The sequence below is a fragment of the Macrobrachium nipponense genome, chromosome 21 (genome assembly GCF_015104395.2).
Source record: "Macrobrachium nipponense isolate FS-2020 chromosome 21, ASM1510439v2, whole genome shotgun sequence".
Classification (NCBI taxonomy): Eukaryota; Metazoa; Arthropoda; class Malacostraca; order Decapoda; family Palaemonidae; genus Macrobrachium; species Macrobrachium nipponense.
The window spans coordinates 22500497-22524985 of NC_087212.1; the positions used below are offsets into that span (position 1 = coordinate 22500497).

Here is a 24489-nt window from a genome sequence, read left to right on the forward strand (position 1 = left end):
GCCCAAGTAGAGGATAAAGCACCTGGGCATGCTGATCGACACGGTAGCAGCACGAGCCTTCCCCGCAGACTCGCGGATCAGTAGGTTTAGGGAGGTAGCCAGATGGTTCCTGTCTCAACGGGAACAGTCGGCTCAGCAGTGGCAAGTCGTGATCGGTCACCTGTCGTCACTGGAGAAGTTAGTCCCTCACGGGCATCTCCACCTGTGGTCTCTTCAGTGGAGACTACGGAGTGCTGGTCACAGGCACGGGATCCACAATCATTCCTGGTTCCTCTCACGGAGGAAGTAAGAGAGGACCTGGCCTGGTGGCTAGACGACAGGAACCTCTTAATAGGAATGCCCCTGCACACTCCCCCTCCGGAGATGCTGCTGTTCTCAGACGCATTGACAGAGGGTTGGAGGGCACACCTGGAAGAGTTGTTGGTTGCAGGAGTGTGGAACCATCACGACAAGTACCTTCACATCAACTTCTTGGAACTCAAAGCTGCGTTCCTCGCACTCCAAGAGTTCCGGGAATGAGTGATAGGACACTCATTGGTGTTGATGAGCGACAACACCACGGTAGTGGCATACGTCAACAAACGGGGCCTAGTGTCCCTCCTGTTGCACCAGTTGATGATGCAGGTGCACAGTGGGCCGTAGCTCACTCGGTAGAGCTGTCAGCCAGATACATTACAGGCAAGAGGAACGTAGTGGCAGACAAGCTCATCCGCCAGAATTACTTGATTGGGACCGAATGGTCTCTACACCCAGATGTGGCGGAAAGGCTCTTCAACCTGTGGGGGCGTCCAGTTGTGGATCTGTTAGCCAGTTGTGGATCTGTTTGCTACCCGGCACAACAGAAAACTTCAGGTTTTCTTCTCAGTTGTGCCGGACCCAAGGGCAGCTGCAGAGGACACATTCCAGCACCCGTGGGACAACCTCGTAGTGTACGCCTTTCCCCCGTTCTGCCTGATTCGCAAGGTGATCAGCAGTGTTGATCACCAGCAATCTTCGGATGATTCTGGTGGCACCCAAATGGCCTGGGTATCCGGACCCGCTGGCTCTTCTCTCCGAGGCACCGCAAGAAATTCCCCCATGGCACAACCTACTGTGCCAGCCGCACGTGGAACGGTACCACCAAGCAGTTCAGTCCCTGTGTCTTCACGGCTGGCGGTTATCCACCATCTCTTGCGAGCGAGAGGCTTTTCTTGCCGAGCAGCAACAGAGATGGCTGGTTACCTCAGACAGTCCTCTGCAGCAGTATACCAGGGAAAGTGGTCCGTCTTCTGTGGTTGGTGTCGTGGGCGGGGTCTCTCTCCGCTCAGAGCCACTCTTCAGCAGGTAGCGGATTGCCTCGTTTTTCTTCGCCGAGAGAAGCTCCTCTCCGTCTCCGCAGTTAAAGGCTACAGAGCCGCCCTGGCCCTAGTCCTTAAACTGCGAGGAGTAGATATTTCCACTTCCATGGAAATATCACTCCTAATGAGGAGCTTCGAGAGGTCTTGCCCACCCAGGGAACTCAGGCCCCCAGGGTGGGATGTGACTCTCCTCCTTAGGAGCTTGACTCGCAGACCCTTCAAGCCATTCCGAGAGTCGTCAGACAGGGATCTGACCCTCGAGACTGTCTTTCTGTTGGCCCTGGCATCGGCGAAGAGAGTAGGAGAACTCCACAGTCTTTTCTTCGATGTTAAGCACTCAAGGGGATGGGGATCAGTTACGCTCGATTTCGTCCCGGACTTCGTAGCGAAGACTCAGAACCCTTCGGTCCCTGATACCAGGTTCGAGTCCTTCACGATCCCCTCCCTGGAAGACTTCACCAACAATGATGCGGATGAGATGCTGCTTTGTCCTGTGAGGGTGCTATGGCGTTATCCGAAGAAAACTAGACACCTCAGACCTGAGTGTCGATGCCTCTTCGTTAGCACCGGGGTTACCAAGAAAGAAGTGTCCAAGAACACAGTTTCTTTCTAGCTTCGTGAGGTAATCCGGAAGGCGTACTCTTCAGACAGGAGTGCTGACACCAGTACCCTTCGTCCGAGAGCCCATGAAGTCAGAGGCATTGGTCCAACCCTTGCATTCCGCAAGAACTTGTCTGTGGCACAGGTACTGAAAGCAGGGGTTTGGGCCAACGAGACCACCTTCACCTCCTCCTACCTTCAGGATATTGCCCACAGGTCCTTGGACACTTTTTCCTTGAGACCTATGGTGGCTGCTCAGCAAGTTATGGAGCTTACCCAGCTCCTTTACTGGACAAGGTAGCATCTCATCCTTGTGTGACTGCATGAATGGAGAGTGAATGAGAGTGTGACTGGCTTCCCTTCCTCTTTTCCTTCCCTCTCCCTGCGGGCAGAGAGTAGCGGTCGTCACCACGCTGGACAGGATGACGATGCAGGGATAGAAGCGTTTATCCATCCCTTCCCTAACAAAGGGGGAAGTGGACACCAGTGAGAAACAAACCCAAGACTTTATATTTGGCTCTTACGTAGGACCTAGTTCTTGCTTGATATTCATAAGAGGCATGCTTGCCTCCCTCTTATGAATAGGTCCAGAGGTCTGACCACCGATCTTGCAGTGCACACTTACGACCAGGGAGGGAACCCAGGTTGGGCAAACACCAGTCTGTTCACAAGACTCAGATTCCACCCACCAATAAGTGAGTCTTCCTTATGTAAAGGACCTAGGGTTTATATTACGTGTTGGAACAAATCACAATTTTGAATTAAATTGTATTTTTCCTAACTATACAAACCTGAGGTCCTTTACACATAGTCCCACCTCATGCCACCCCTCACTCTGTTCCTGGGCCTAAAGCAAAGTGATATGTTTACCTCCAGTCGGGCAGGACTCCCGACCATTGGACAAGCAGTTACTACCGAACTACCTTGTTAGAAATCTTACGACCAGTCCAGCTGGCGCTGAATAGTAATTCCTTATGTAAAGGACCTCAGGTTTGTATAGTTAGGAAAAATACATTTTAATTCAAAACTGTGATTGTTTGATACTGCTTACTTAGGCACTGTAATTTGGCAACACTTAGAGTAGAACATAATAACCTTAGACACCAGAGGTCTGTTGAAAACACACTGGGAACTGAAATATAAAGTGGTAGAGTCCATAAATCCCCTCATGTTGAGCTCTGACAACCCACCAAAGGTAGTTTTTGTGCTAAATATTTGCACTACCAGTACCAAGAGTAATTTAGAGTTCCAGAGGAAAAGAATGAGAATACTACTGGACAGGAGCATAAATTGTTATGGCATTCAGTATGGATTGTTCTCTCTCAAAAATGATCACATACGTAATAGGCATTTCAATTACAGGCAGTTCCCGGTTTATGACGGGCTTGGCTTACGACTTTCTAAGTTTATGACACTCTTCAAATATATTCATCAAAAATGATTTTCTTGGTTACAAGGCATGTTTTGGGTTTATGATACTGATCTGATGGAAGAAATATGGCTCCAAAATGGCAGAAGGGTCAAAATTTGGAGATTTTTAAATGAAAAATTCCATAAAAATGCAGTTTATGTCATTTTCAAACCACTCAAATAATTAAAAGTAAGGTTTTCTTTCAAATTTCAATGATATTTTGGGTTGCAACAATTTTTTGCCCATGACACGTTGTTAGAATGGCATCCCCATTGTAAACTGGGCACTGCCTGTACTTTTTGTGTACAGTGTTCAGGATACCAGTAAAGTTTTTGGCCCTTGTTACAAAATTAATCAGTTAAACTTGGACAACAGTGATGAAGGGATGATTACCACTACTCAACTGATTAGTGACTATTTATAAAAAATTTTAAGATGATTTTGTTCCCTAAATATAAAGTGACTTTTTGAATGGGGAGAACCCTTCTGCAGATTATATGAACATTGCATAATCATTGTTTATTTTAACTTTTGGAACCCACAATATTAAATAGAAAGAACAGGAAGTGTGTAGAAAACTGGCTTCTTGCTAGAAAGGGCAATGCATGTCCTGCTTTAAGATGGTTAGGGAAGGAACTGGTGACTCATGGCATATGCAGTGTGGAGAAGAGGCATGCTCCACCTACTCCCTCTTTTTATTGGCTTATACATGATGCCACCAAACTATGTTCTGCTTTGAAGTAGATCCAGCCACACTAGAGATTTTTCCCTGTACTACTTGAAACCATAAGGTTTGTTAGCTATGAAAAATACATATTTTTTAAAAAGATTAAAAATTTGTCATTTCACAATATAATCAGTTTGAAATTCATACAGATAAAACTATCCTGTTTTGAAAAATAGTGTTGCATCTCTCTTGGTGGGTTTCTTTTGGAGTAGCAGAATCATAATTTCTTTGCACTGTTATGAATATGAATTTAAAGGAAGATGATAAAATGAAACTATGAAGAGAAAAAGTAATAGACAACTACCCTAGAATGTAGGCTAAACAAAGAGAAAGGTAGCATGTCCTTCACTCAATGTAGGTGTATGATAGAATTAGGAGATTTGAAAAGTACTTTAAATTTATAAGAATTGCCTGAACTTATATGGTGGAACTGTTGAACCTTTGTGCTTTTTGCACCAGGATGTGTCCCACACTGTTACAGGCTATTTTATGATGAATGGGTTTGAGATAATAAGCATGTTTTGTGTGACAAAACATGCGTTACAGTTATGTTTAATTGGAACAGGATAATGATAATCCATTAGTGCTTTTTATAGAATGATGTGTAATGGGAATTTCTTTTTTTCCAATTTGCTCACATCAAAGGATGAGATGAACAGGCTCAACAAGGCTGCTCAGTGCATGAATGAGACTGATGCTGTTGAGGTCGGGGGTGTCATGTTCTTTTGTAGTTCATCTTTGTAGTGAAGTTGCTTTTCACTGAACTGCTTTCATGAAAACTTGCTCCTCTTTGTAATGATAGGATATTTTTATATCAGATTATATTTCTGCAGTATTTTTTCAGTAATTTGCTACACCTACAATGTAGAATTGTTTATTAGAAAAATATTCAGGGTAGTGGTAGTTGGCAGAGTTGAGAAATAAAGTGTTTATAGTTGCTTACAAGGACTTCATATCCAGTGTTTCAGTATCCTGAAATATTACAGCTTTATTGACTTCATTTTTGAAGTGTTGGCAATTGCAAACAGTTACTTTTATTGTTTTGTACATAACTACTGAAGTGTATGCTTATAATTTTGTAGAAAATGAGTAATAACTGGGTATTTTGAGAAGTATGGTGGATACTGTGAATTAATATTATTTTAGCTTGATATTTTTTTTTGTATTTGCATCCATCCGGAGTTATTTGCAGCTTAAATATACATTGTTTTTTTAGTTATTTAATGTTTTCATGTCTTCTTTCAGCTAATTGCAGAGAGTTTGACCTTTTCCAATGATGTGATGAGTGGAAAACTTACCGCTGCCCAGAAAGAAAATGAATTTGTATACCATGAAAAGGTACCTCCAGTATCATCTCTAGCTGAGGTCAAGGGAGCCTCATTAGTGAAGGGAATTCCTTTCAGTGTGAATGACCCAGAGGTAGCAGGTCAAGACATCTTTAGTAAATTAGTTCCTATGGAGGCTCACCAACATTCTTCTATGTACAGGTAAATTTGTTTTAGTTTTATGTAATTAACTTCCAAGTAATTACATAGTTAAGAATTTCTAAGTAGTACCAGCATCTAAAATTTGAAAATGGCAATAGCAGTTCTTTGTGTTTTGGTGTAGATAGTTGGCCCCACCCAATAACAGGGTAGAAGGGAAACAACATAGCATAGAGCTCAATTTATTTCTGCCAGCTACCGACGAAGGTTGTGAGCAGCAGCTCTTTAAAATTTGGGTTTTGTTGTTTACTGGTTGTTGACATTAGTATCGGTGAAGTAACTTGTGATTCTTTTTATAGCCATTCAGCATTTTAGATAGTCAGGCTGTTAGTTACAGACTTTTTGACCAGCTTTAGGTTTGGAGACTGTTATATCAATTACATCTGGCAATGTCTTGACTCGGGAGCGACTAATATCCGTTATTGTTTGGAAATATTCATCAGTGACTAGGCAAAGGGAAGTAATAATCAGTCGGCTTAGAATAGGTCATACAAAAATGACACGTGGCTTTCTGATGAATTGGGATCATCAGCCTTATTGTAACAGCTGCTTGGTACCATTGCCAGTCAGACACCTGATAGTTAAGTGCCCTAGTCTGTCAGATGAAAGAGAGAGGTACTTTCCTCCAAGTTGCATGGGAACTGAAGGTGGTTTTTCCTTTACCAAGATTTTAGGGGCAGATTTTAATGAAAGCACCCTGATTGATTTTATTAATGCTATTGGTATTTTAGATAAGATTTAATTTTTACTCTTTCAAGTTAATAGGTTTTATGATTATCTATTGATTTTTTTATGGAGATTTTCCCTTATTAATTTTATTTTATTAAATTTAACCCTTTAACGCCAATTGGACATATTAAACGTCGATATAAATTGTCTGTTGGGTGCCGATTGGACGTATGGTACGTCGATATAAAAAAGTTTTTTTAAAAATTTGCGGAAAAGTAGTTATAGGCCTACTAGGGGAAAACTTTTGAATCACGCGCCTTGGGGGATGCTGGGAGCTCACGGATTAAGGCATTGTTTTGTTTAAAATCGTTACACAGGCGCGCAAGCGGGAATTTCTTTCTTATCACACTAAAAAGTATCAGCGACACATCTCGGAAATTATTTCGTCGCTTTGGCATAATTTTTGCACCGTTTTAAATTAGCCATTACAAGTAGTATTATATATGAAAATGTGCGAAATTTCATGTAGAATAAAAAAAAAAACAAGTCATGGTTGTAGCTTTTATCAATTTTGAAATATTTTCTTATAAATAACGATAAGTGCCAAAATTTCAACCTTCGGTCAACTTTAACTCTACCGAAATGGTCGAAAAACGCAATTGTAAGCTAAAACTCTTATATTCTAGTAATATTCAATCATTTACCTTCATTTGGCAACAAATTGGAAGTCTCTAGCACAATATTTTGATTTATGGTGAATTTATAAAAAAAAAAAAAAACTTTCCCTACGCCTGCGCGGTAACACTTCCGAAAAAATTATAAATTTTTTCGTCCGACTGTCGTAATGTTTGCACCATTTTAAATTAGGTTACATAAAGTTTTATATATGGAAATGTGTGCAATTTCATGTAGAATACATCTAAAAACAACACATGGTTATAAATAACGATAAGTGCCAAAATATCAATCTTCAGTCAACTATGACTCAACCGAAATGGTAAAAAAATGCAATTGTAAGCTGAAACTCTTATATTCTAGTAATATTCAATGATTTTCCTTTATTTTGCAACAAATTGGAAGTCTCTAGCACAATATTTTGATTTATGGTGAATTTATGAAAAAAAAATTTTCCGTACGCACGCGCGGTAAAACTTCCAAAAAAAATCAGAAATTTTTTTGTCCTATTGTCATAATGTTTGCACCATTTTAAATTAGCTGTTACATAAAGTTTTATATATGAAAATGTGCGCAATTTTATGAGGAATACAACTAAAAACAACCCATGGTTGTAGCTTTCATCAGTTTTGAAATAATTTCATATAAATAACGATAAGTGCCAAAATTTCAACCTTTTGGTCAACTTTGACTCGACCGAAATGGTCGAAAAACGCAATTGTAAGCTAAAACTATTACATTCTAGTAATATTCAATGATTTAGCTTTATTTTTCAACAAATTAGAAGTCACTAACACAATATTTCGATTTATGGTGAATTTATGAAATAAACTTTTTCCTTACGTCTGCTCGGTAACTCTTCCGAAAAAATCATAAATTTTTTTGTCCGATTGTTGTAATGTTTGCACCATTTTAAATTAGCAGTTACATAAAGTTTCATATATGAAAATGTGCACAATTTCATGTAGAATACAACAAAAAACAACCTTTGGTTGTAGCTTTTATCAGTTTTGAAATATTTTCATATAAATAACGATAGATAGAAAAAATTCATCCTTTGGTAAACTTTAACTCGACCGAAATGGTTGAAAACTGCAATTGTAAGCTACAACACTAACATTCTGGTAATATTCAATCAATTACCTTCATTTTGCAACAAATGGGAAGTCTCTAGCACAATATTTCGATTTATGGTGAATTTTTGAAAACAGCTTTTTTTTACGTCCACACGTTACAAATTCATGCATCATTTTGTGATAATATTTTCTTTGTGTTGCCTTGATCGTTTTACAATGTGTTTAATACCAAAATGATTGCAATTTAGTGTACAATACAATGGAAAAAAATTAACTCGTTAGCTTTAACCGTTTTGCTCACAGTGCGATTTGAATACAATTACATATGAAATTTTGTTTTCGCACTATCATATATCCCTTTATTTTTATATAATAATGATATTTTTTTTCATTTCTGATGATTGCATACTAAATTTCAGGCAATGACAAAAAAAGGAGCAAAAAATGAACTCTTAATCTTAAAAACTAAGCACGCTGTGATTTTTTTAAAATAAAATTTTTTCCACTTTGGCATTCACTCCCAGACCCCCCCGTCATACGGGAGACGATTTTTATTATACCCCTTCGGCGTTAAAGGGTTAAGTGAGTTTTTAATGTTTTTATTTTAAGTTAATAATTTTGTCTTGTGTGTGTATGTATGTGCGTATGAATGTATTTGTTCGTTTGGATATACATACATATGTTTTATATACTCCATTGTAGTGGCGTCAATAACCATTAGCAGTTGCAACGCCAGATAATCTTTAATAAATAAATCAATCAATGTGTTATTGCAGCAAGGGTTTCAAGTAATGGTTGAGGTCTGCTAGGTATGACTTGCATACAGTGTATACCAAATGTAGGGGTCAAGTTTGCTTTCCAGATTTGACATGTGCTGAATGTGTAGACTGGAATTATAGACAATGGAGGGTTTTGTCTTCTCACCTTTCCAAACTGGAAAAGAATAGGAAGTGTAAGGCAACAGGTAAGTATAAAAGATCATTAGCTAGTGTCAAGAATCTTCCAAATCTTCATCTGAAGTTCCTATTATATCTGTTTTGTCTCCTTTGCCCAGTCTCTTACTGTACCTTCCTAATCCTTTACCCAGCTCCCATGCTTCCGAACCCACTGCCATTGCCAGCCTCGAAGTGAAGTTCAAGCATATGTTTGAGCTCTTGGCTAACTCCATGGCTCAGTTAGGAGAGTCAGATTGTGTTCTTCTTGATCGAAAGAAAAGTGAAGTTCTAATGGAGGAACTGTTTGCCTGTCCCACCAATTCTCCTAGGACCTAGGTGAAGGTCCCTGATATACTCCCCCGCACCTGGGAGAAGTCATACCGGAGGCCCAAGGGAGGTCGGTGGGGTCTGCCTACAGGCAGTGGACCCCTCAGTCACACCTGTCAAGTGATTCCTAGGGGACAAAAGATAGCCACTGGAAAGGCGTCTTGAATAGTGCTCATCGGCTTTCTTCCAGTTCGGAGGCATCGAGCCCTGAGAGGCGGCGAGTATGTTGCTTCTGAGATGAATCTAGACCAGTGAAAAGGTCTACTATATGAACCTAACGTATATTCACAGTGCTCAAACTAAAGTTTTGCACATTTTAATATACAAATTAATTTTGTCTTAATTCCCATCTTTTTCAGTGAAGAAAAAGCAAAACTTTTGAGACGCATCTGTGGTGAAATTCAAGAGAAGAATGAAGAGTTGGAGACTTACTTAGCTTCTATGCAGTTAGATTCATTGTCCCTAGATGACAACTCAGATGCTTTACCTCAGGTAAATGATTATTTTTTGTATAGAATATAGGGAGGTACGCATTGTTTCCTTTGGTTAGAGAGGTAGTTCTTAAGATCTGAAAGAGACCTTGTGGTTGGTAAATTTTGTGGCTAAATATTTGTATGGTAATATAATTAGTACAAATGAAATAATGTTGGACCAAATGAAATAACATTTGACCATTAAACCTAATAGCTGGATGTAAGTATTTTTTAATACTTCGTAAATTCTTCCAGGAACTGGTGGAATGCTGTGCAGATCTGAGTGCTAGCAGTGGTGTCCGAAAATTGTCAGATATCATGAATAAGATATCCAATTTCTACCATGACATTGATGCCCAACTGAAAACTATACATAGTTTAATTGAGGTATGTATACTTATTTTGTTTGTACTACTAATTGGGTTGTAGAATATTTATGAACAATGATTTTCAACACAAAAATCATTAGAGAAAACAGTAGTGTTCCCCCGTATTCGTAGAGAGAGAGAGAGAGAGAGAGAGAGAGAGATCGGGATCGAACTGTACAGTAAATATAGTATTATGGCATCATAACTCAGGACATTTATACTCAAACATAGAACCAATAATAACTTTTAGTATTTAAATATGAAGTTTCAACCCGTAATTTTCTATAGTTTTTTTTATAGGTTTTTCACCCCAAAGTAGCTAGACTTCCATAAATTTATGAAGGCTGTAAGATTTTGGAAAGCAAGGTAGCATTATAAGCCCATTGTGAGTAGAATATTGTTTTTGGTGTGTAAAAGTTCACAGTGATTAAATAGGACACAAAGAAGTATGAACATGCCTGTTCCATGAAATTTATACCTAGTGAAGCTTCAAATTTATTTGGATCTTTACTTTTACATATTCAGACACTGAAACTCAAGTTTTAGTGAAGCTTTAAGTTTATTTGGATATTTACTTTTATTCAGACACTGAAACTCAAGTTTTATAAATGATATGAATATGATGTACTAACTTCTTAGGAATAACAATTTGACCATAAAGTTGAAATGTTCAACTTCAAAATTACTTATTTGTAAAAAAGTTACTAGTATGTCACTTTCATGATATCTACATATGTTTTAATTCTCTGGTGTTTTGGTGTTTTCTTATTAATATTTTTGTATGTGAACAGTGCTAGGTGACATTATTAAAATATTGTAAAAAAGATAAAGACCACATTGGAGCTTTAACTTGAGGTAATTGAGAGAAGCAAGATTCAGTGAAGTGTTATATATTTTCCATGAAGATATGTGTATATGATTTGTTTGCTTGAATTCTTGATTATTTGTTTTTGCATAAGAGGAAGTTTAATTACTATTTACTTATCAAGTATTTTTTAATTCTGTATTAAGTTATGGATTTTTAAAATTTTATAAGTGTCTTTTCTTCAAATACTAAATGCTTTATTGGTAGGAGGAGGAACAGAAGGAAAAAGAGTTTCTAACAATGATGGGTAAAAGGGCACCTAATATGATTCTGGGAGAGATGAAGCGAGAGGCAAACAAGTATAGAGAGGCACATCAGAGTGCGCAGGATAATAATACAGCTCTTCATCGAGCCATCACAAATCACATGCCAAATCTACAGACCCTATCCAAGCCTCTGGATCAAATATTGGCCTCAGTCCCATCTACTGCTGAAGTAGAAGGTATGTTGCTTTCCATGTGTACAAATGGGACTTTGGGTTGCAGGAAACTATTGGTTTGGCCATCCATTACCTTTTGGCAATTATTTTTAGATATATGTCTTTAGAAATTATTTTTTCCAGGACAGGCAGGCAGTACCATAGATTCAATTTGACTAAATACTCAGCATTTTCAGTTACAGTTGAATCTCTTAAAACTGGCACTCTATGGTCCCGAAACTCCCGTGGTTTGGCTTGATTTTAAACCAGCCGCCATTAGTTCATTCTGCCGCCACATAGGGACGCGCCACGTATTGTTTACAACTTCAAGGCAGCAAAAATTATGCCTTATATCCCTTATTTTTATGAAAATAGTTGTTAGTAATGTAAATATATGAAATCAAATATGTTTTTGATATTAACAGTAGAAGAATAAATATATTTTTTTAAATATTCCACTTGAGAAGTCTCAACCAAGCCAAAACTTTTAATCAAAACAATGAGACATTTAAGCACGAATTCCTTACTCTTTTATGTAACTGTGTATTTACCTATTTGATATGCCACCCATGAGATTATATGATGCTAGAAGTAAGAAGTGCAAACATGAATCTTTATCCATGTTAGAAAATCTTTATTTCATAGCGAATAGTTTAGTGTTAATTTTCCTCAATAGATAGCGGAGTGCTTTGTTTACGTTTTGACGGCAACTTCAAGTGCACAGTGATCGCCGAAATTCATTCATTATTTTTTTCATGTCTATCCTCTACAATAAAAATAAACTTAGAAACAATTAGCGTTAATTATGAAGATACAAAATTCTGAGAAGTTTAGTACTGTAGTTAGACTTACGATTGGGCAGGCTAACTCAGGCATGTAGGCTATATGTGTTAAAGTACACTATTTTAAAGAAAATTATACAGTGTAAAGTTATAAAATCATGAAGTTAAAGTATACAATTAAAAAAAATTATAAAAAGTCGTCTCAGAACAGAGCCTAGCCAAGCAGTAGGCTAAGTCGGAAACTAGGCTATTTGCATGTATAATTACCTTAAGGCTTCACTTTTTAGGATTGTATTCTATATTCCGGAATTTTCTGTGGTCCGGCAGTGGCCTGGTCCCAAGGTTTCCGGATTTAAGAGATTGGACTGTTATCTGTTCTTCAGATAACATCGTCTTAAGTAAAATCCCGTCTTCAGCTAGGCATGTTTTGAGGTATTAAGCACTTCTAATGTTATAAGGAGGGTGATTGAATCTTTAGTAGGCAGCATCTACACCAGTTGTTTTCCAACTTTTTGGCCTGCTGTTCTTTTGGCTGCCAGACATTTCTTGAAAACACCCTCATCCCTGATGGATGGGTACCACCTAATGAGCTTTGCAAGGCATTGGTACTAAAGGCTCTTGGTACATCCCTTTGGCCCCAGCAACATTTTCCTGTGTATGTTCACTTTTCGTCTGTTCCATTTGACCTTGCTCACCTTGTTGAACTTTGCTTTACTCAAATTTCCACCTTTCATTTAACCTCTATGTAATTCATTAATTATAAAGTAATTCATTTTAGTTAGCAGAAATTTGCATCTTTCTATGTACTAATTTATCCACTTTTCTTCCATGCCATTTGATGTCTTCCTAGTTGTCTGCCCAGCTTGTTTAACTTTGTTTCAATTTCCACCACTCATTTAATCAGTCTATGGTTAATTAATAAGATATCTCATCCTGGTTAGCAAAAGTGTTACCACAAAAAATTCTGACAACAGAAAATAGCATTTGAAGACTGCAACTACCACGTTTAAAGGTCCTGCAATGATATTTTAATTTCAGGCCATTCCATAGGAGATTATTAGTAGTTTAGCACTTATTAACGTATTTTCAGCTATGTTTATTTTTGTTTCATAGTATTTTATAACTTCACTGCAGTGACACATGTTGCTATGACAGCTGCAATTTGCTATAGAGTGTAGCACCTCAGTGTAACAAACCACTGATTAGCAGATTTCACTACTTAATGAGTGCATATGTCTAATAAAAATATAAGAAATATTTCATACTTATCATAATAGTCTGGCAAGTAGACTAGAGTTGTTGGATGGTGGCTCAAATTTGTTCAAGCAGACAGCAAGTATGCTAGAGTTATCAGATAATGAACTAATGCACATGACTGACACTTTTTTTGCTTGACCTTGTGAGTAAGGGTCCTTTGTTAGAGGAATTGGGGGTGAAATTCACAGCGAGTAAGTGTGAGTGGTTCAATGATGAGGGCTTCTTATTCTTTCATATTTGTGCCTCAGTATTTGTTACAGTTTAGTTGGAAAAGAACTGTTATGCTTTAACACTTAGGCAGAGGTGAAGGAAATTACTCTCGTTATTTATATGAAAATTTTCTGCTATTTTCCTGATCTTCTTGTTATACATAATGTTCAGGTAGCCTGCTAAGTCCATTCTATAGCCTTTAAATATAAGGCTCAGTGTATGTCTTGCTCGTAGGATATTTTACATTTATAAAGTAGTAACCATATTTTAATCTGCAGTGCTTATGAAAAATGTGAAATTAGTTGGTTTTAAGTAATTCTTCATTGTATGTATTTTAAGACAGTATTGTTTAAAATTAGAAACCAATTTATTTCAATTTTAAACATTTATGTTATTTTGTCGTCATCACCTTATTAGGTATTTTGGTAAAAATTTTCTTCACTAAGGAATTGTGAGTCTTTGCTGCACTTTCACACATTTGTAGACATCATTGCACTGTACAGTACATTTTGCCTCTTTTTCAGCTCAAGCAGACCCAGCCGCCAAGCAGGAAGTGAAACGTTTGCTTGGGAAAGTGAGTGAAATGCAAGCCCAGCGTGCCAGATGGGAAGATCAGCTGAGAAGAGATCTCCATGAAGATGATGTCACAAAACAGTTAGTCACAAACCAAGAGGACATGGAAGAATTCTTCAAGAATGAATTAAAGAAGCATGATAAACTTGTGAGTAGTGGTATATCTTGAATTTTTTTATTGTTCAGGAGAGACTGCAGATTTTGAATGTATCTTTTACTCTAGTAAAGATCATTAAACATAAGAAGTAAAACTAACAGCAATCTTTTGTTATACTATTTATGAGCAAATAAATAAAAAGATGTCATGAGATAGAGAGGGGCAATACATTCCCCTATCGTCTCAAGGCACACTGATCTCCCTCTTTCCTGTGCTGAGCTATTACAATTGCCATAATTCATTTACTGACCATTGAAGTGATATGAACAACTTTCCTGCAAAATTCATCCAAATCATATGGCGTTTAATATTAATACTCACATGAGTTAGCCCGTCCATCGTTCAAAACCAATTGTAGATCCTCATATGATCATGCCTGATAGTTGATATCTAGAGAGTGAAATTATTCATGATTTATGACAGAAGAGAGAATAACATTGGAGAGAGAGGGAGAATAACATTGGAAAGAGAGAGAGAGAGAAGTTATTCTTATGTTAGGTATCTAAAGATGGAAGTTCACGATTTATGAAGGAAAAAAAGGAGAAAGAGACATGTTGTACCCTTTGTGGTTAATATATCAAGATAATTGAGAGTTAGGTTACAACTCCCTTGCTCTGAATGATCGGAGAAGACTGGGAATTGATTTGTATTCTTTAAAATTTTGAAATAATTTACTTTATAAATGCACAAAGTTCTAAGTATAGCATAGAAAATATGAAAAATTGAATAACAAAGTCATGTCATGTTTATAAAGAGAGAGAGAGAGAGAATGTTTAGATTGACAGCTGTTGTGTGATTTTGATTGACTTGACTATTTTATGTAAAGTATGCTAGCATCATACAGTATTTATGTACACTAATAAAAATACAAATTTTTCATATCACTTTTACACACAAAAGCACGAAAACTTATAAATCACTTAAAAAATTAAACATAACCACTTCTGCAGGGTTTCTTGGGGATTTTGTAAATCTCTTGTGACTGATAAAATCGTGTATGCCAATTAGTTAGGTTCAAATGAAAAGTTGATGTGTCTGTGAATTTGTGTAACTTAAAGCTTGTAAGATTGAGGTATCACTGTATTTAGTTCAGAATTGAGCTAGAACTCCATTTCTTACCACTACTTTAGAGTAGACCTGATTAGATTAATATATATTAATGTTACGGTTGTTCTGTACATAATTATTGAATGTTGTGTTTGCTTTGGTTTGTGAATGATGTCTTGGTTTGTGAATAATGTCTGCTGTAACATTTGTTCCTTTGCGGATACAAACCTTTCATATTGGAGTTTATTTTTTTTATGCAAGCGCTGACCTGTCCGTGTACCACCTAACAAGGGTGATACCCATTGAGGTGGGGGAATAGAAATTTGCCCCTTCGTGCCAACTTTCCCCATGGTCCTTTTGGTTGTGATTGTATCTAGTTACACATGTCTTCTCCCTTTAAGTGCTGGTTCATATTTTGTGTGCTTCATTTCACCTTCCAGTTTATCCTACACTTCCTTTAGTGAAGTGAAATTTGTGTGCATTTTATGTGATGTTTGAGTGTTTGGTATTAACTTTGTTTTTTGTGCTTCCATGGAGATTCAACAAGACATTTTATGCTCCTGTGGCAGTATATTTGAATTCTTTTTGTATTTCATCAGGGGAAAGTTGTTTTCTTGTGCTTCTTCCTGCCTTAAATGTTTCGTGTTTCTTTGTCGTCTTCTCACTGGAAGCATTTTGAAAGTTGGTAGAGGTAAAGATGTATGCTTCTTCTAGCCATACCCCTTCACTGGAAGTGATGCCTGGTCCTTCTAGAACTTTCCATTCCCCATTCTCTTCTTCCCCTTGGGGTAGGCTGGAAGAGTAGCCTTCGGACTTTCATGAAATGGAGGCTGCTTAGCTTGTTTGCTTATTGCATGGATTGTCCCCCTTTCTCCCCCTTGGTGTGGGTTTGCTTGGTCTGGTCACTAGTTGTGTGCTTGGTCTCCTAGCTTGGCCTGGTCACTAAATGCATGCCTGGTCTCCAAATTGGGTTTAATGCTATCATCGGGGTATTTTGCTCTCTTGGTTCTTTTGTGGTCAGATAACCATGTTGAACAAGGAAGCACTGTGATTCATCTCACCATGACTCTATGGGGTTGCACAGAGTGGGGTTTGTGCATCCCATTCGGTGCAGATTTACAAGGCCCATTTGATAGTCATGTGCCAGGTCTGTGGATTGAGCTTACTGATGGTAACAGGGTATTATTGCTTTCTCTCCTTACAGCATCTGTTTGGGTTGCATGGAGAGGGTTTGTGTGACCCATCCGGGGTGGGTTAGACCAACCCATTCACTAATTACATACCTGGTTTCCAGATGGGTTTTTACAGCTATCTTCACAGCTCAGTCCATCCATGGTTAGACAGTCATGGTGATCAGGTGAGCAGACTGTCTCTCCTCACTGCAACTCCTCAGGGTTCATGGAGAGGATTTACGCAATCCGCTTAGTATGGGTCAGTGTGACTTGTTTGCTACTTGTGTACCTGGTGTCTGGACCAGATTTACCGCTAACACCAGGATGTGTGTTCCTCTTGTTCTTCCATGGTTGGAAGAGCTTGGTGGACTGGTGTGTTGTGTAACTCTGCACACCATGACACCTTGGGGGTGCATGAAGCAAGTTTTCCCTTTGACACTTTGCCTTGCCCATTGTTTAGACACTTAATACTGGAATGCCTTGTCCCCACATCATTGCCCTGTTTCCCTGCTTGCTTCTACTATGACCTCTCTTCAGCAACACCTTAGGAAGGAGTCATCATTTGACTCATCCAACACCAGGACACAGAGAGGAGCTAAGACTGGGAGTAGAAGGCAACTACAGTACCGTCCCCAATTATGCGAGAATTTAGTTGATCCACGGCCTCGCAGAATTGGAAATTCTCAGATTTTGAAATACATACCTTATGGGAATAATTCCATTAGGGCCAAAACAACAGCAACTTATCCAGTCAAACTTTTTATACTACCCATTTTTAATACTTTCTATGTACTATACTGTTATTTTTTCTAATATGAAATTGTTCTTGTGGATAAATAAAACATTATAAAGGTTTTAATAACTTGAAAAAGTTTAAAATTAGACAAAGGATGGTGAAAACTCCCACACATAAACAATGCCACCATTGGCTGCAAGTGTACTGTATGACACAGTCATTTCTTTTAAAAAACCTTTCCTCTACCTATCCTCTGCTAAAAAAAATCTTCCAACTCCTGTATCTCATCCTCTGTGAAGAGTTCTTCAGCTGAAGGAAGGCTCTGTGAACCGTTTCAGGTACTGGTAGATCATGCGTGTCTTCACACCCGTTAGGACTAACAAAATTGGTTACGAGCCCCTGTCTCAGTTTCTTTGTCCAGCACATTCACTATGTAATCGTTTTCATATAAATCTATTATACAATAAAAAAAGAACTTATAAAAATTCAAAATTCAATATGAAATTACAATTTCTTAAAAAGAAATGATAAAAATTCAACATGAAATGACAGTTTCTTGAGAAGTTTAGATCGAACATTCTCTCTCTCTCTCTCTCTCTCTCTCTCTCTCTCTCTCTCTCTCTCTCTCTCTCTCTCTCTCTCTCTCTCTCTCAAACACATCTGCTTCTCTGTTAATCACTTTTACCAGTCATTTTCATGAAAACCTATTTAAACAATAGAAAAAATAATTTATCAAATGCCAAAAATTAGTCAAAACAAGTTAACCTAGAAAAAAAAAAATTTTATTTCATGTTCAGCAAAGACGGGAGTTGAAGTTGTCGACTGCTGCCAAAATGGAAGTGGCTCCTTCCTTCGTCTTTAACTTAAGGGCAAGCTTTTTAGTCTCGAGAAAATAGGTCTTCCTCTTCGACTTCTAGGCAGATGCAGACGTGATGCGGATGATCAGAATACACTTCGACAGATCTGACTAATACGTATGGTAATAATGATGATACCATCATTCATACACACTGCGCTGACGTCACAAATGCGTGAGGCAGAACCTTCCGTCTTAGCTAATGGCTGAGCAGGAAAAGTTTTTCTCGTATTCCCCCTTGGAGGAAAATAATTTTTTCCTCCAAGCATTCCACCCACCCCTTCTCTCAGATACCAGCAAACCCCCCCATATCTAAAATACTTGAAAAGACAATAGATTTTATACGTTTTGCAGTGCGTGACTCGCAGACTTTGAACGGCTTTGCAGATACAGAAAATCTCTTTTTGAGAACTAGCGACTGCATAAAAGGGGAACTGCACAATTCAAAGACGCCTAATTCGGGACCGGACTGTATCTCTCCTGTCATTGCCAAATTACCTACGTATCCCCATTACTCAGCGGAGGCATTGAGTATGAAGGTCCCTGCCCCTTCAGAGGCTACTTCTTCTGACCTTGACCATGGTTTTCAAGAGTAGAGGTGAAACCATCAGTAAGGCTATCCTGGTCAGAGCATTCCCCTAATGTTATGGTTGAGGTGAACTCATTGATCTACAGGTCATTTAGTTCCCTTGCAACCAGCAGATCAGGAAAGCTACTCCCCCTCCACCCTTGGCCAGACAGTGGGAGCATTACAAAAAGGAATGTGACTATCATCCCTCCGTTTTGATGCTGCAATGTGCCGCCTCTCTAATGTGGGCATAGTGCCTCTTTGGAAAGTTGTGACAACAGGGCTTCACCTTTAATTACACAAGGCCAGACATTGTTTGTTTCAAGGGTTAGGATCCTCACCTTCATGGCTCATCAGGCCCCAGATTTATGGGCTAATACCATCCTTCGTAGATGGAGTGCCATAATACTAATATTAATGTCTATGTGGGTGTCTCTTGAGTTCGTGTTCATAGAGATACTACTCCATTTCTACCCAGATCTAACAAAGGTAGAGGCAGAAGGAAACATCAGCAGTAGAAACCCTACCCTGACTTCATCAGTAAAGGCCAGGGATATGTCTTGACCCTTTTGCCCTGCTTTCTAAGGTCAATCCAAATGAGGGGGCAGGGGCAAGCAAAAAGGAGGTTCCTGTTGAGATTGGCACTCCCCCCTCCTCTGCTTCTACAGGTGAAAGTTGGCTCTTGCTATTGAATGGTATGGCAGCAGCAGGGAGGAGAGGAGTGGGTAGTTCCAATTCTGAAGGATGTTGGCCTCTTCTTTTCCTAGTGCCAATCTTATTCCTGATGTGGTAACTGCACTAAACCAAAGCTGAAGCTGTGGCAGTAAGTCATTCCCCAGACTTTCACAGCCATATTTTTCTTGTAGAAAAGGCTCCCAGGGATTGGGCACTGATGATAAACCTGTTGACCCTCAACACCTAAATTAAGCCAACCTCCCTACACAATGAAGACCGTCTGCTCATTGTTGGCGTCTGTCAGGGAGGGAGACTGGATGATTTTGATCGACTTTCAGATTAATTACTTTCTTTATGATTCCCCACAATTTGAGGAATTACATTTAATTCATGTTGCCAAAGGAAGGTCTTCTAGTTCAAGGCACTCTACTTTGGTCTGCTCCTCAGGTGTTTGCCAGTCTTTGCTCTAGTCTCAAGTTGGGATCCATTTCAAGGGAATCTGTCTCATGCGTTACCTGGACAAATGGCTGATCCTGGCTTCCATGAAGCAGTGCTACTTCAAGATGAAGTAATGTCACATGTCTGCCAGAATCTCAGAATTATCAACTGGCATCTTTTCAATTTGGTGCCCAAACAGACAATCAGGTATTTTTCTAGGCACAATTCTGAACACCAAGGAAGTTCATAAACAATCTGCTCAACAATGGCAAGCTGTCTTGGGACAAGCATACAGAGATACAAACAGACAGGGTCACAAGTTAAAATTGTGTTTGGAGCACTCCCCTTTGCCACCCATAAGCTCAAATTTTGCTTTGCGCACCTATTCTGCCTAGTAAGAATTTTGACAAAGAACAGAAGAACATGAGAAAGAAAAAGAACTTGTTCCTTCAACCCCTTCTCACAATTAACTACAGTAGTACCTCAGACTTTGAACTTAATCTGTTCCAGAAGGCTATTCAAAATATGATTTGTTTGAAATATGAAACGAATATCCCCATAAGAAATAACGGGAATCAGGAGAATTCGTTCCAGCCAACCCAAAAAGTCCCCCCTTTTCACATTTTTGCTATTATTTATGTGTCTAAAAGTTAATTTAAGAGTATCAAGTAATAAAACATTATGTTATATGAAGTAAAATTTTTGAAAAATACCTGTTTCCATGTAGGATTTACGAACTGTTTGGTGAAAAATTGTGAAAAGCAATTATCACTAGATAGGTATTTTACGGTAACAAAAAGAAATGATTTGGGCAAATTGTGCATAAGCGAAAGAACAGGTTAATAGTCATCCCAGTTCAGCTGGTAAGTCAGTAGGAAGCAGACCCCCTTCCTCCATCTCCTCTCCCCTCTATCGTCTCACTCAGCGCACCGAACATTGGCTTGAGAGTTTTTTTTTTTTTTTTTTTTTACTGTTTTGCATTTGATTGTTTTCATGTTTTATCATTATGTCAAATTTATTCTGAAATAACATTTTATTTTTTATGTGAATTGGTACTGTTTTTACGTACATATTATAGTAAACATTTTACTGTATCATCTTCTCTCCTTAATAATATCACAACGCATGATAACTTAAAATCATTCATTTATGATTCATTATTCCTCAAAAATATAAACGCTCCCTCCCTCTATCTCAAGTTAGCCGTGCATCACTGTAGTGATGAATGATTTTGTTAATCATTTATGCTAAATTTTATTGTGAAAAGCTTTGTTGTTTCATTTGCTATTTTGTTGACTATGATTAAACTATACTGTCTCAATTGGTGCACAGAACACTGGCTCAATTAAGTCTCTTTTTGTTTCTGTAATGCATTTGACTTTTTTCATATTTTATCATTATGTTAACCCTTACTGAGCATTATGTTAACCCTTACTGAGCAGGTAAATATATCGATATGCAGCTCCTCAGGCTGGGTAACTTTGAAATTGGCCAGTTTACAAAAAAAAGCACATCAATGGAAAGAGGAAGATATGAAAATGTACATGGTGAAGGAATTTTTTTTTTTTTAATTTTCCCTACCTTCCACAAGAAGTTGAATGTGACAATTTTACAACCCCTTGTGAGCCTCTTTTACAAGACAATTGTAAATTTGACTAACTTGTATATGTTTTTTCTAATAAATTTATTTTTTATTTTGTAAAATTTTATAATTACTGCTCTCACAGTATCAAAACAGACAAGAAATAAAAACATTAACAAATTCTTAGCGTATTTATTGAAAAATATTTACGTAAAGCCGTTGGTCCCGTTGCTGAATAACCACTGGTTCCATGCAACATAAAAACACCATACAAACAAAACATCCATTAAGGGTTAAATTTATTGTAAAATTGCCTTTTTTATGTGAATTGTTATTGCTTTTACATATAAGAATATTTTAACTTACTCACTCTTCTTCTCTCCTCAACATATCTGCGCTCCCTCATTCAGTCTCTAGCCATGCGTGACATCGCCACGGTATCCTACGATTTTGTACATCTTTTATGCTAAATTTTATATTGAAATGCTTTATTCTTTTATGCATTTATTTTGTTGAATATGGGTATCATTAAACCATATTTTGTAAATGAAAAACATGTTAATACAGTTTTTCTTGTAGGACATAGTAGACCATTGAATACAAGTATAAAGAAGATAATCAGTCAGTTCAAAGTACGAGCATTTGTTCGACAAACGATACAACATTTTCTTGAGAATTTTGTTAGAAAAACAGAAATTCAACATAAACATTCGACAAACGAGGTACCACTGTACTATGTATTTCTCTTACAGTTACAAGAATACTCATTCAGTGCTCGTAATGTAATTCTAATTTCTATCATCCCGATTCAACTCATTCTTTGATGAATTCCCGTTTTGTGTATTTCGATGGTAGTATGTGTCATTTACTTGTGAACTCCCAGTGTGAGACACTGCTCCTGCAAAATTATCTCCAAATTCATAACTTTCAAAGCATGGATGTTGCATGAATCTAAATATTGGGACCAATACCCCTGACATCATGTGCTCTAGCCTGCACAAACATGGCAGCGAAATCATCAAGAGTCAAATACACCTGTCTGATAGCTTCACGTATCCAAAAAGAGATTGTATTCTTGGACACCTCTCTCTTCATACGCCCCATGCTAACAAAAAGCCTATGACAACCTGGCCTACGATGTCGTGTCCTCTTAAGATATCAACACAGAGCCCTGACAGGAAACAAAAAGAGCTCTTGAGAATCACAGCCCACAAAGTCATCCAGTGTTGGAATGGAAAAAAGAGGCGAACCTATCATCCTGCACCAAGGGATTCAGGGTCTTACCCATGAATTCCGAGACAAATGTAAAGGACACTGACCACCATGAAGTTCCCCCACTCTCTTTGAAGAAGCCAAGGCCAGGAGGAAAACTGTTTTGAGCGTCAAGTTCCTGTCTAATGAACGACGTAAAGGCTCAAAAGGAGCTTTAGTGAAACACAACTCCTCAAACCCCTTAAACAGCAAGGAGTTCCCAGGATGAGGAGATGTCGATACCTCTAAGACATAATGCTAAACTCAGGACCGCCCTGTAGTCTCTAATGGCTGAAACAGACAAGCCTTTCTCATCCCTGAGAAAGCCTCTTGCCCAGAGGAGATACTTGATAGCCCCCAACTGTGGAGAGACAGGGATTCAACTGACTGGTGGAATCTTTCTATGTGTGGCTGACAAAGAAGGTGCCGCCAAGGGAGAATCTCCGAAACAACGACAGCAGATCTGTAAACCATTCCGCCTGTGGCCACAAAGGAGCTACCAGTGTCATCCTGAGACTCTGTGAACTCATCAACCTGTTCAGGACTTGGCAGGTCAAACAAAATGGAGGGAAGGCATACTCCTCCAGGTTGTCCCAGGGATGTTGGAACGTGTCCTTCGCCAATGCCAGAGGATCCAGAACCACAGAACAGAATACCTCCAGTTTCCAGTTGAACTGGGTTGCAAAGAGGTCTAGCATAGGTCTCCCCCAAACCTGGAAGAGCCTGTCTGCCATGGCCTGATGGAGAGACAATTCTGTGCCTAGGATCTGATCCCGACGACTGAGCTTCTCTGCGACCACATTCCTTTCGCCTAGGATATACCTAGCTGAGAGCTCCACTGAATTGCTGACCACCCACTGGTGAACCTCGATTGTCGAGGTGTGAAGTTGACGTGAAACCAGTCCCCCCTGCTTGTTCCCATAAGCAACTACCGTGGTGTTGTCTGACTTGAGAACAACAGAATGTCCCTCTACTTTCTCCCAAAATTCCTTCAGGCCCAGAAAGGCTGCCTTCAACTCTAAAATGCCCGAGGTAATGAGGCCGCCTGAATGAGCTCAGCGCCTCAGTGGCATGGTCGGTATGGAGTGGTGTGGTCGGTATGGTGTTGGCATGCCACATCGTTGGCTGCGAGTTTGATTCATGGGCATTCCATTGAGGTGTGAGAGATGTGTATTTCTGGTGATAGAAGTTCACTCTCGACGTAGTTGAGAAGTCACGTAAAGCCGTTGGTCCCGTTGCTGAATAACCACTGGTTCCACACAACGTAAAAACACCATACAAAGAAGCCTGAATGAGCTCCCCAACCTGCGAGGGAGGCATCTGAAAACAGAAGGAAGTCCGGCGAAAGAGAATGCAGAGGAACACCTTTCAAGAGATTCTGATCGTCCAACCACCAACGAAGATCTTCTCTCACATATAGAGACAGAGGTACCCTTATCTGGGGTGAGTCCCCGCTGGAGACCAGAAGTCCCTCAGTCTTGATTGCAGAGACCAAAGATGAAGTCGCCCATGAGGGACCAGCTTCTCCAGAGAAGACAAAATCCCCAGAAGAATCTGCCACTGATGAGCTGACTGATCCGGTTGCTACAGGAAGGTGTGCGCCACTACTTGCAACTTCTCCAACCTCTGATCCGATAGGAAAACTCTCGAGACTGCCGTATTGACGACCAAGCCTAGATAGAGAATCCTTTGACTGGGTACAAGATTTGACTTCTCTAGGTTCACCAAGATGCCGAGTTCCAGACAAAACGGAAGTAGACAATCTCTGTCCTGCAGCAGCTTGTCTCTGGAACCCGCTAAGACCAACCAGTCGTCGAGGT

At 39.0% G+C, this 24489-nt stretch overlaps 1 protein-coding gene across 2 annotated transcripts in view; it reads left to right on the forward strand.

Annotated features, from left to right (window-relative positions):
• Positions 1 to 24489, forward strand: part of LOC135197837 (tyrosine-protein phosphatase non-receptor type 23-like) — a gene marked incomplete in the record, with an annotated part of 242063 nt that overhangs the window by 99655 nt on the left and 117919 nt on the right. Inside the window, 6 exon segments of one of the 2 annotated variants that reach the window (XM_064224997.1) lie at positions 4721 to 4780; positions 5321 to 5562; positions 9601 to 9733; positions 9970 to 10101; positions 11155 to 11389; positions 14139 to 14335. In XM_064224997.1, coding sequence (XP_064081067.1) covers positions 4721 to 4780; positions 5321 to 5562; positions 9601 to 9733; positions 9970 to 10101; positions 11155 to 11389; positions 14139 to 14335 — 999 coding nt within the window. 2 annotated transcript variants of the gene reach the window in all.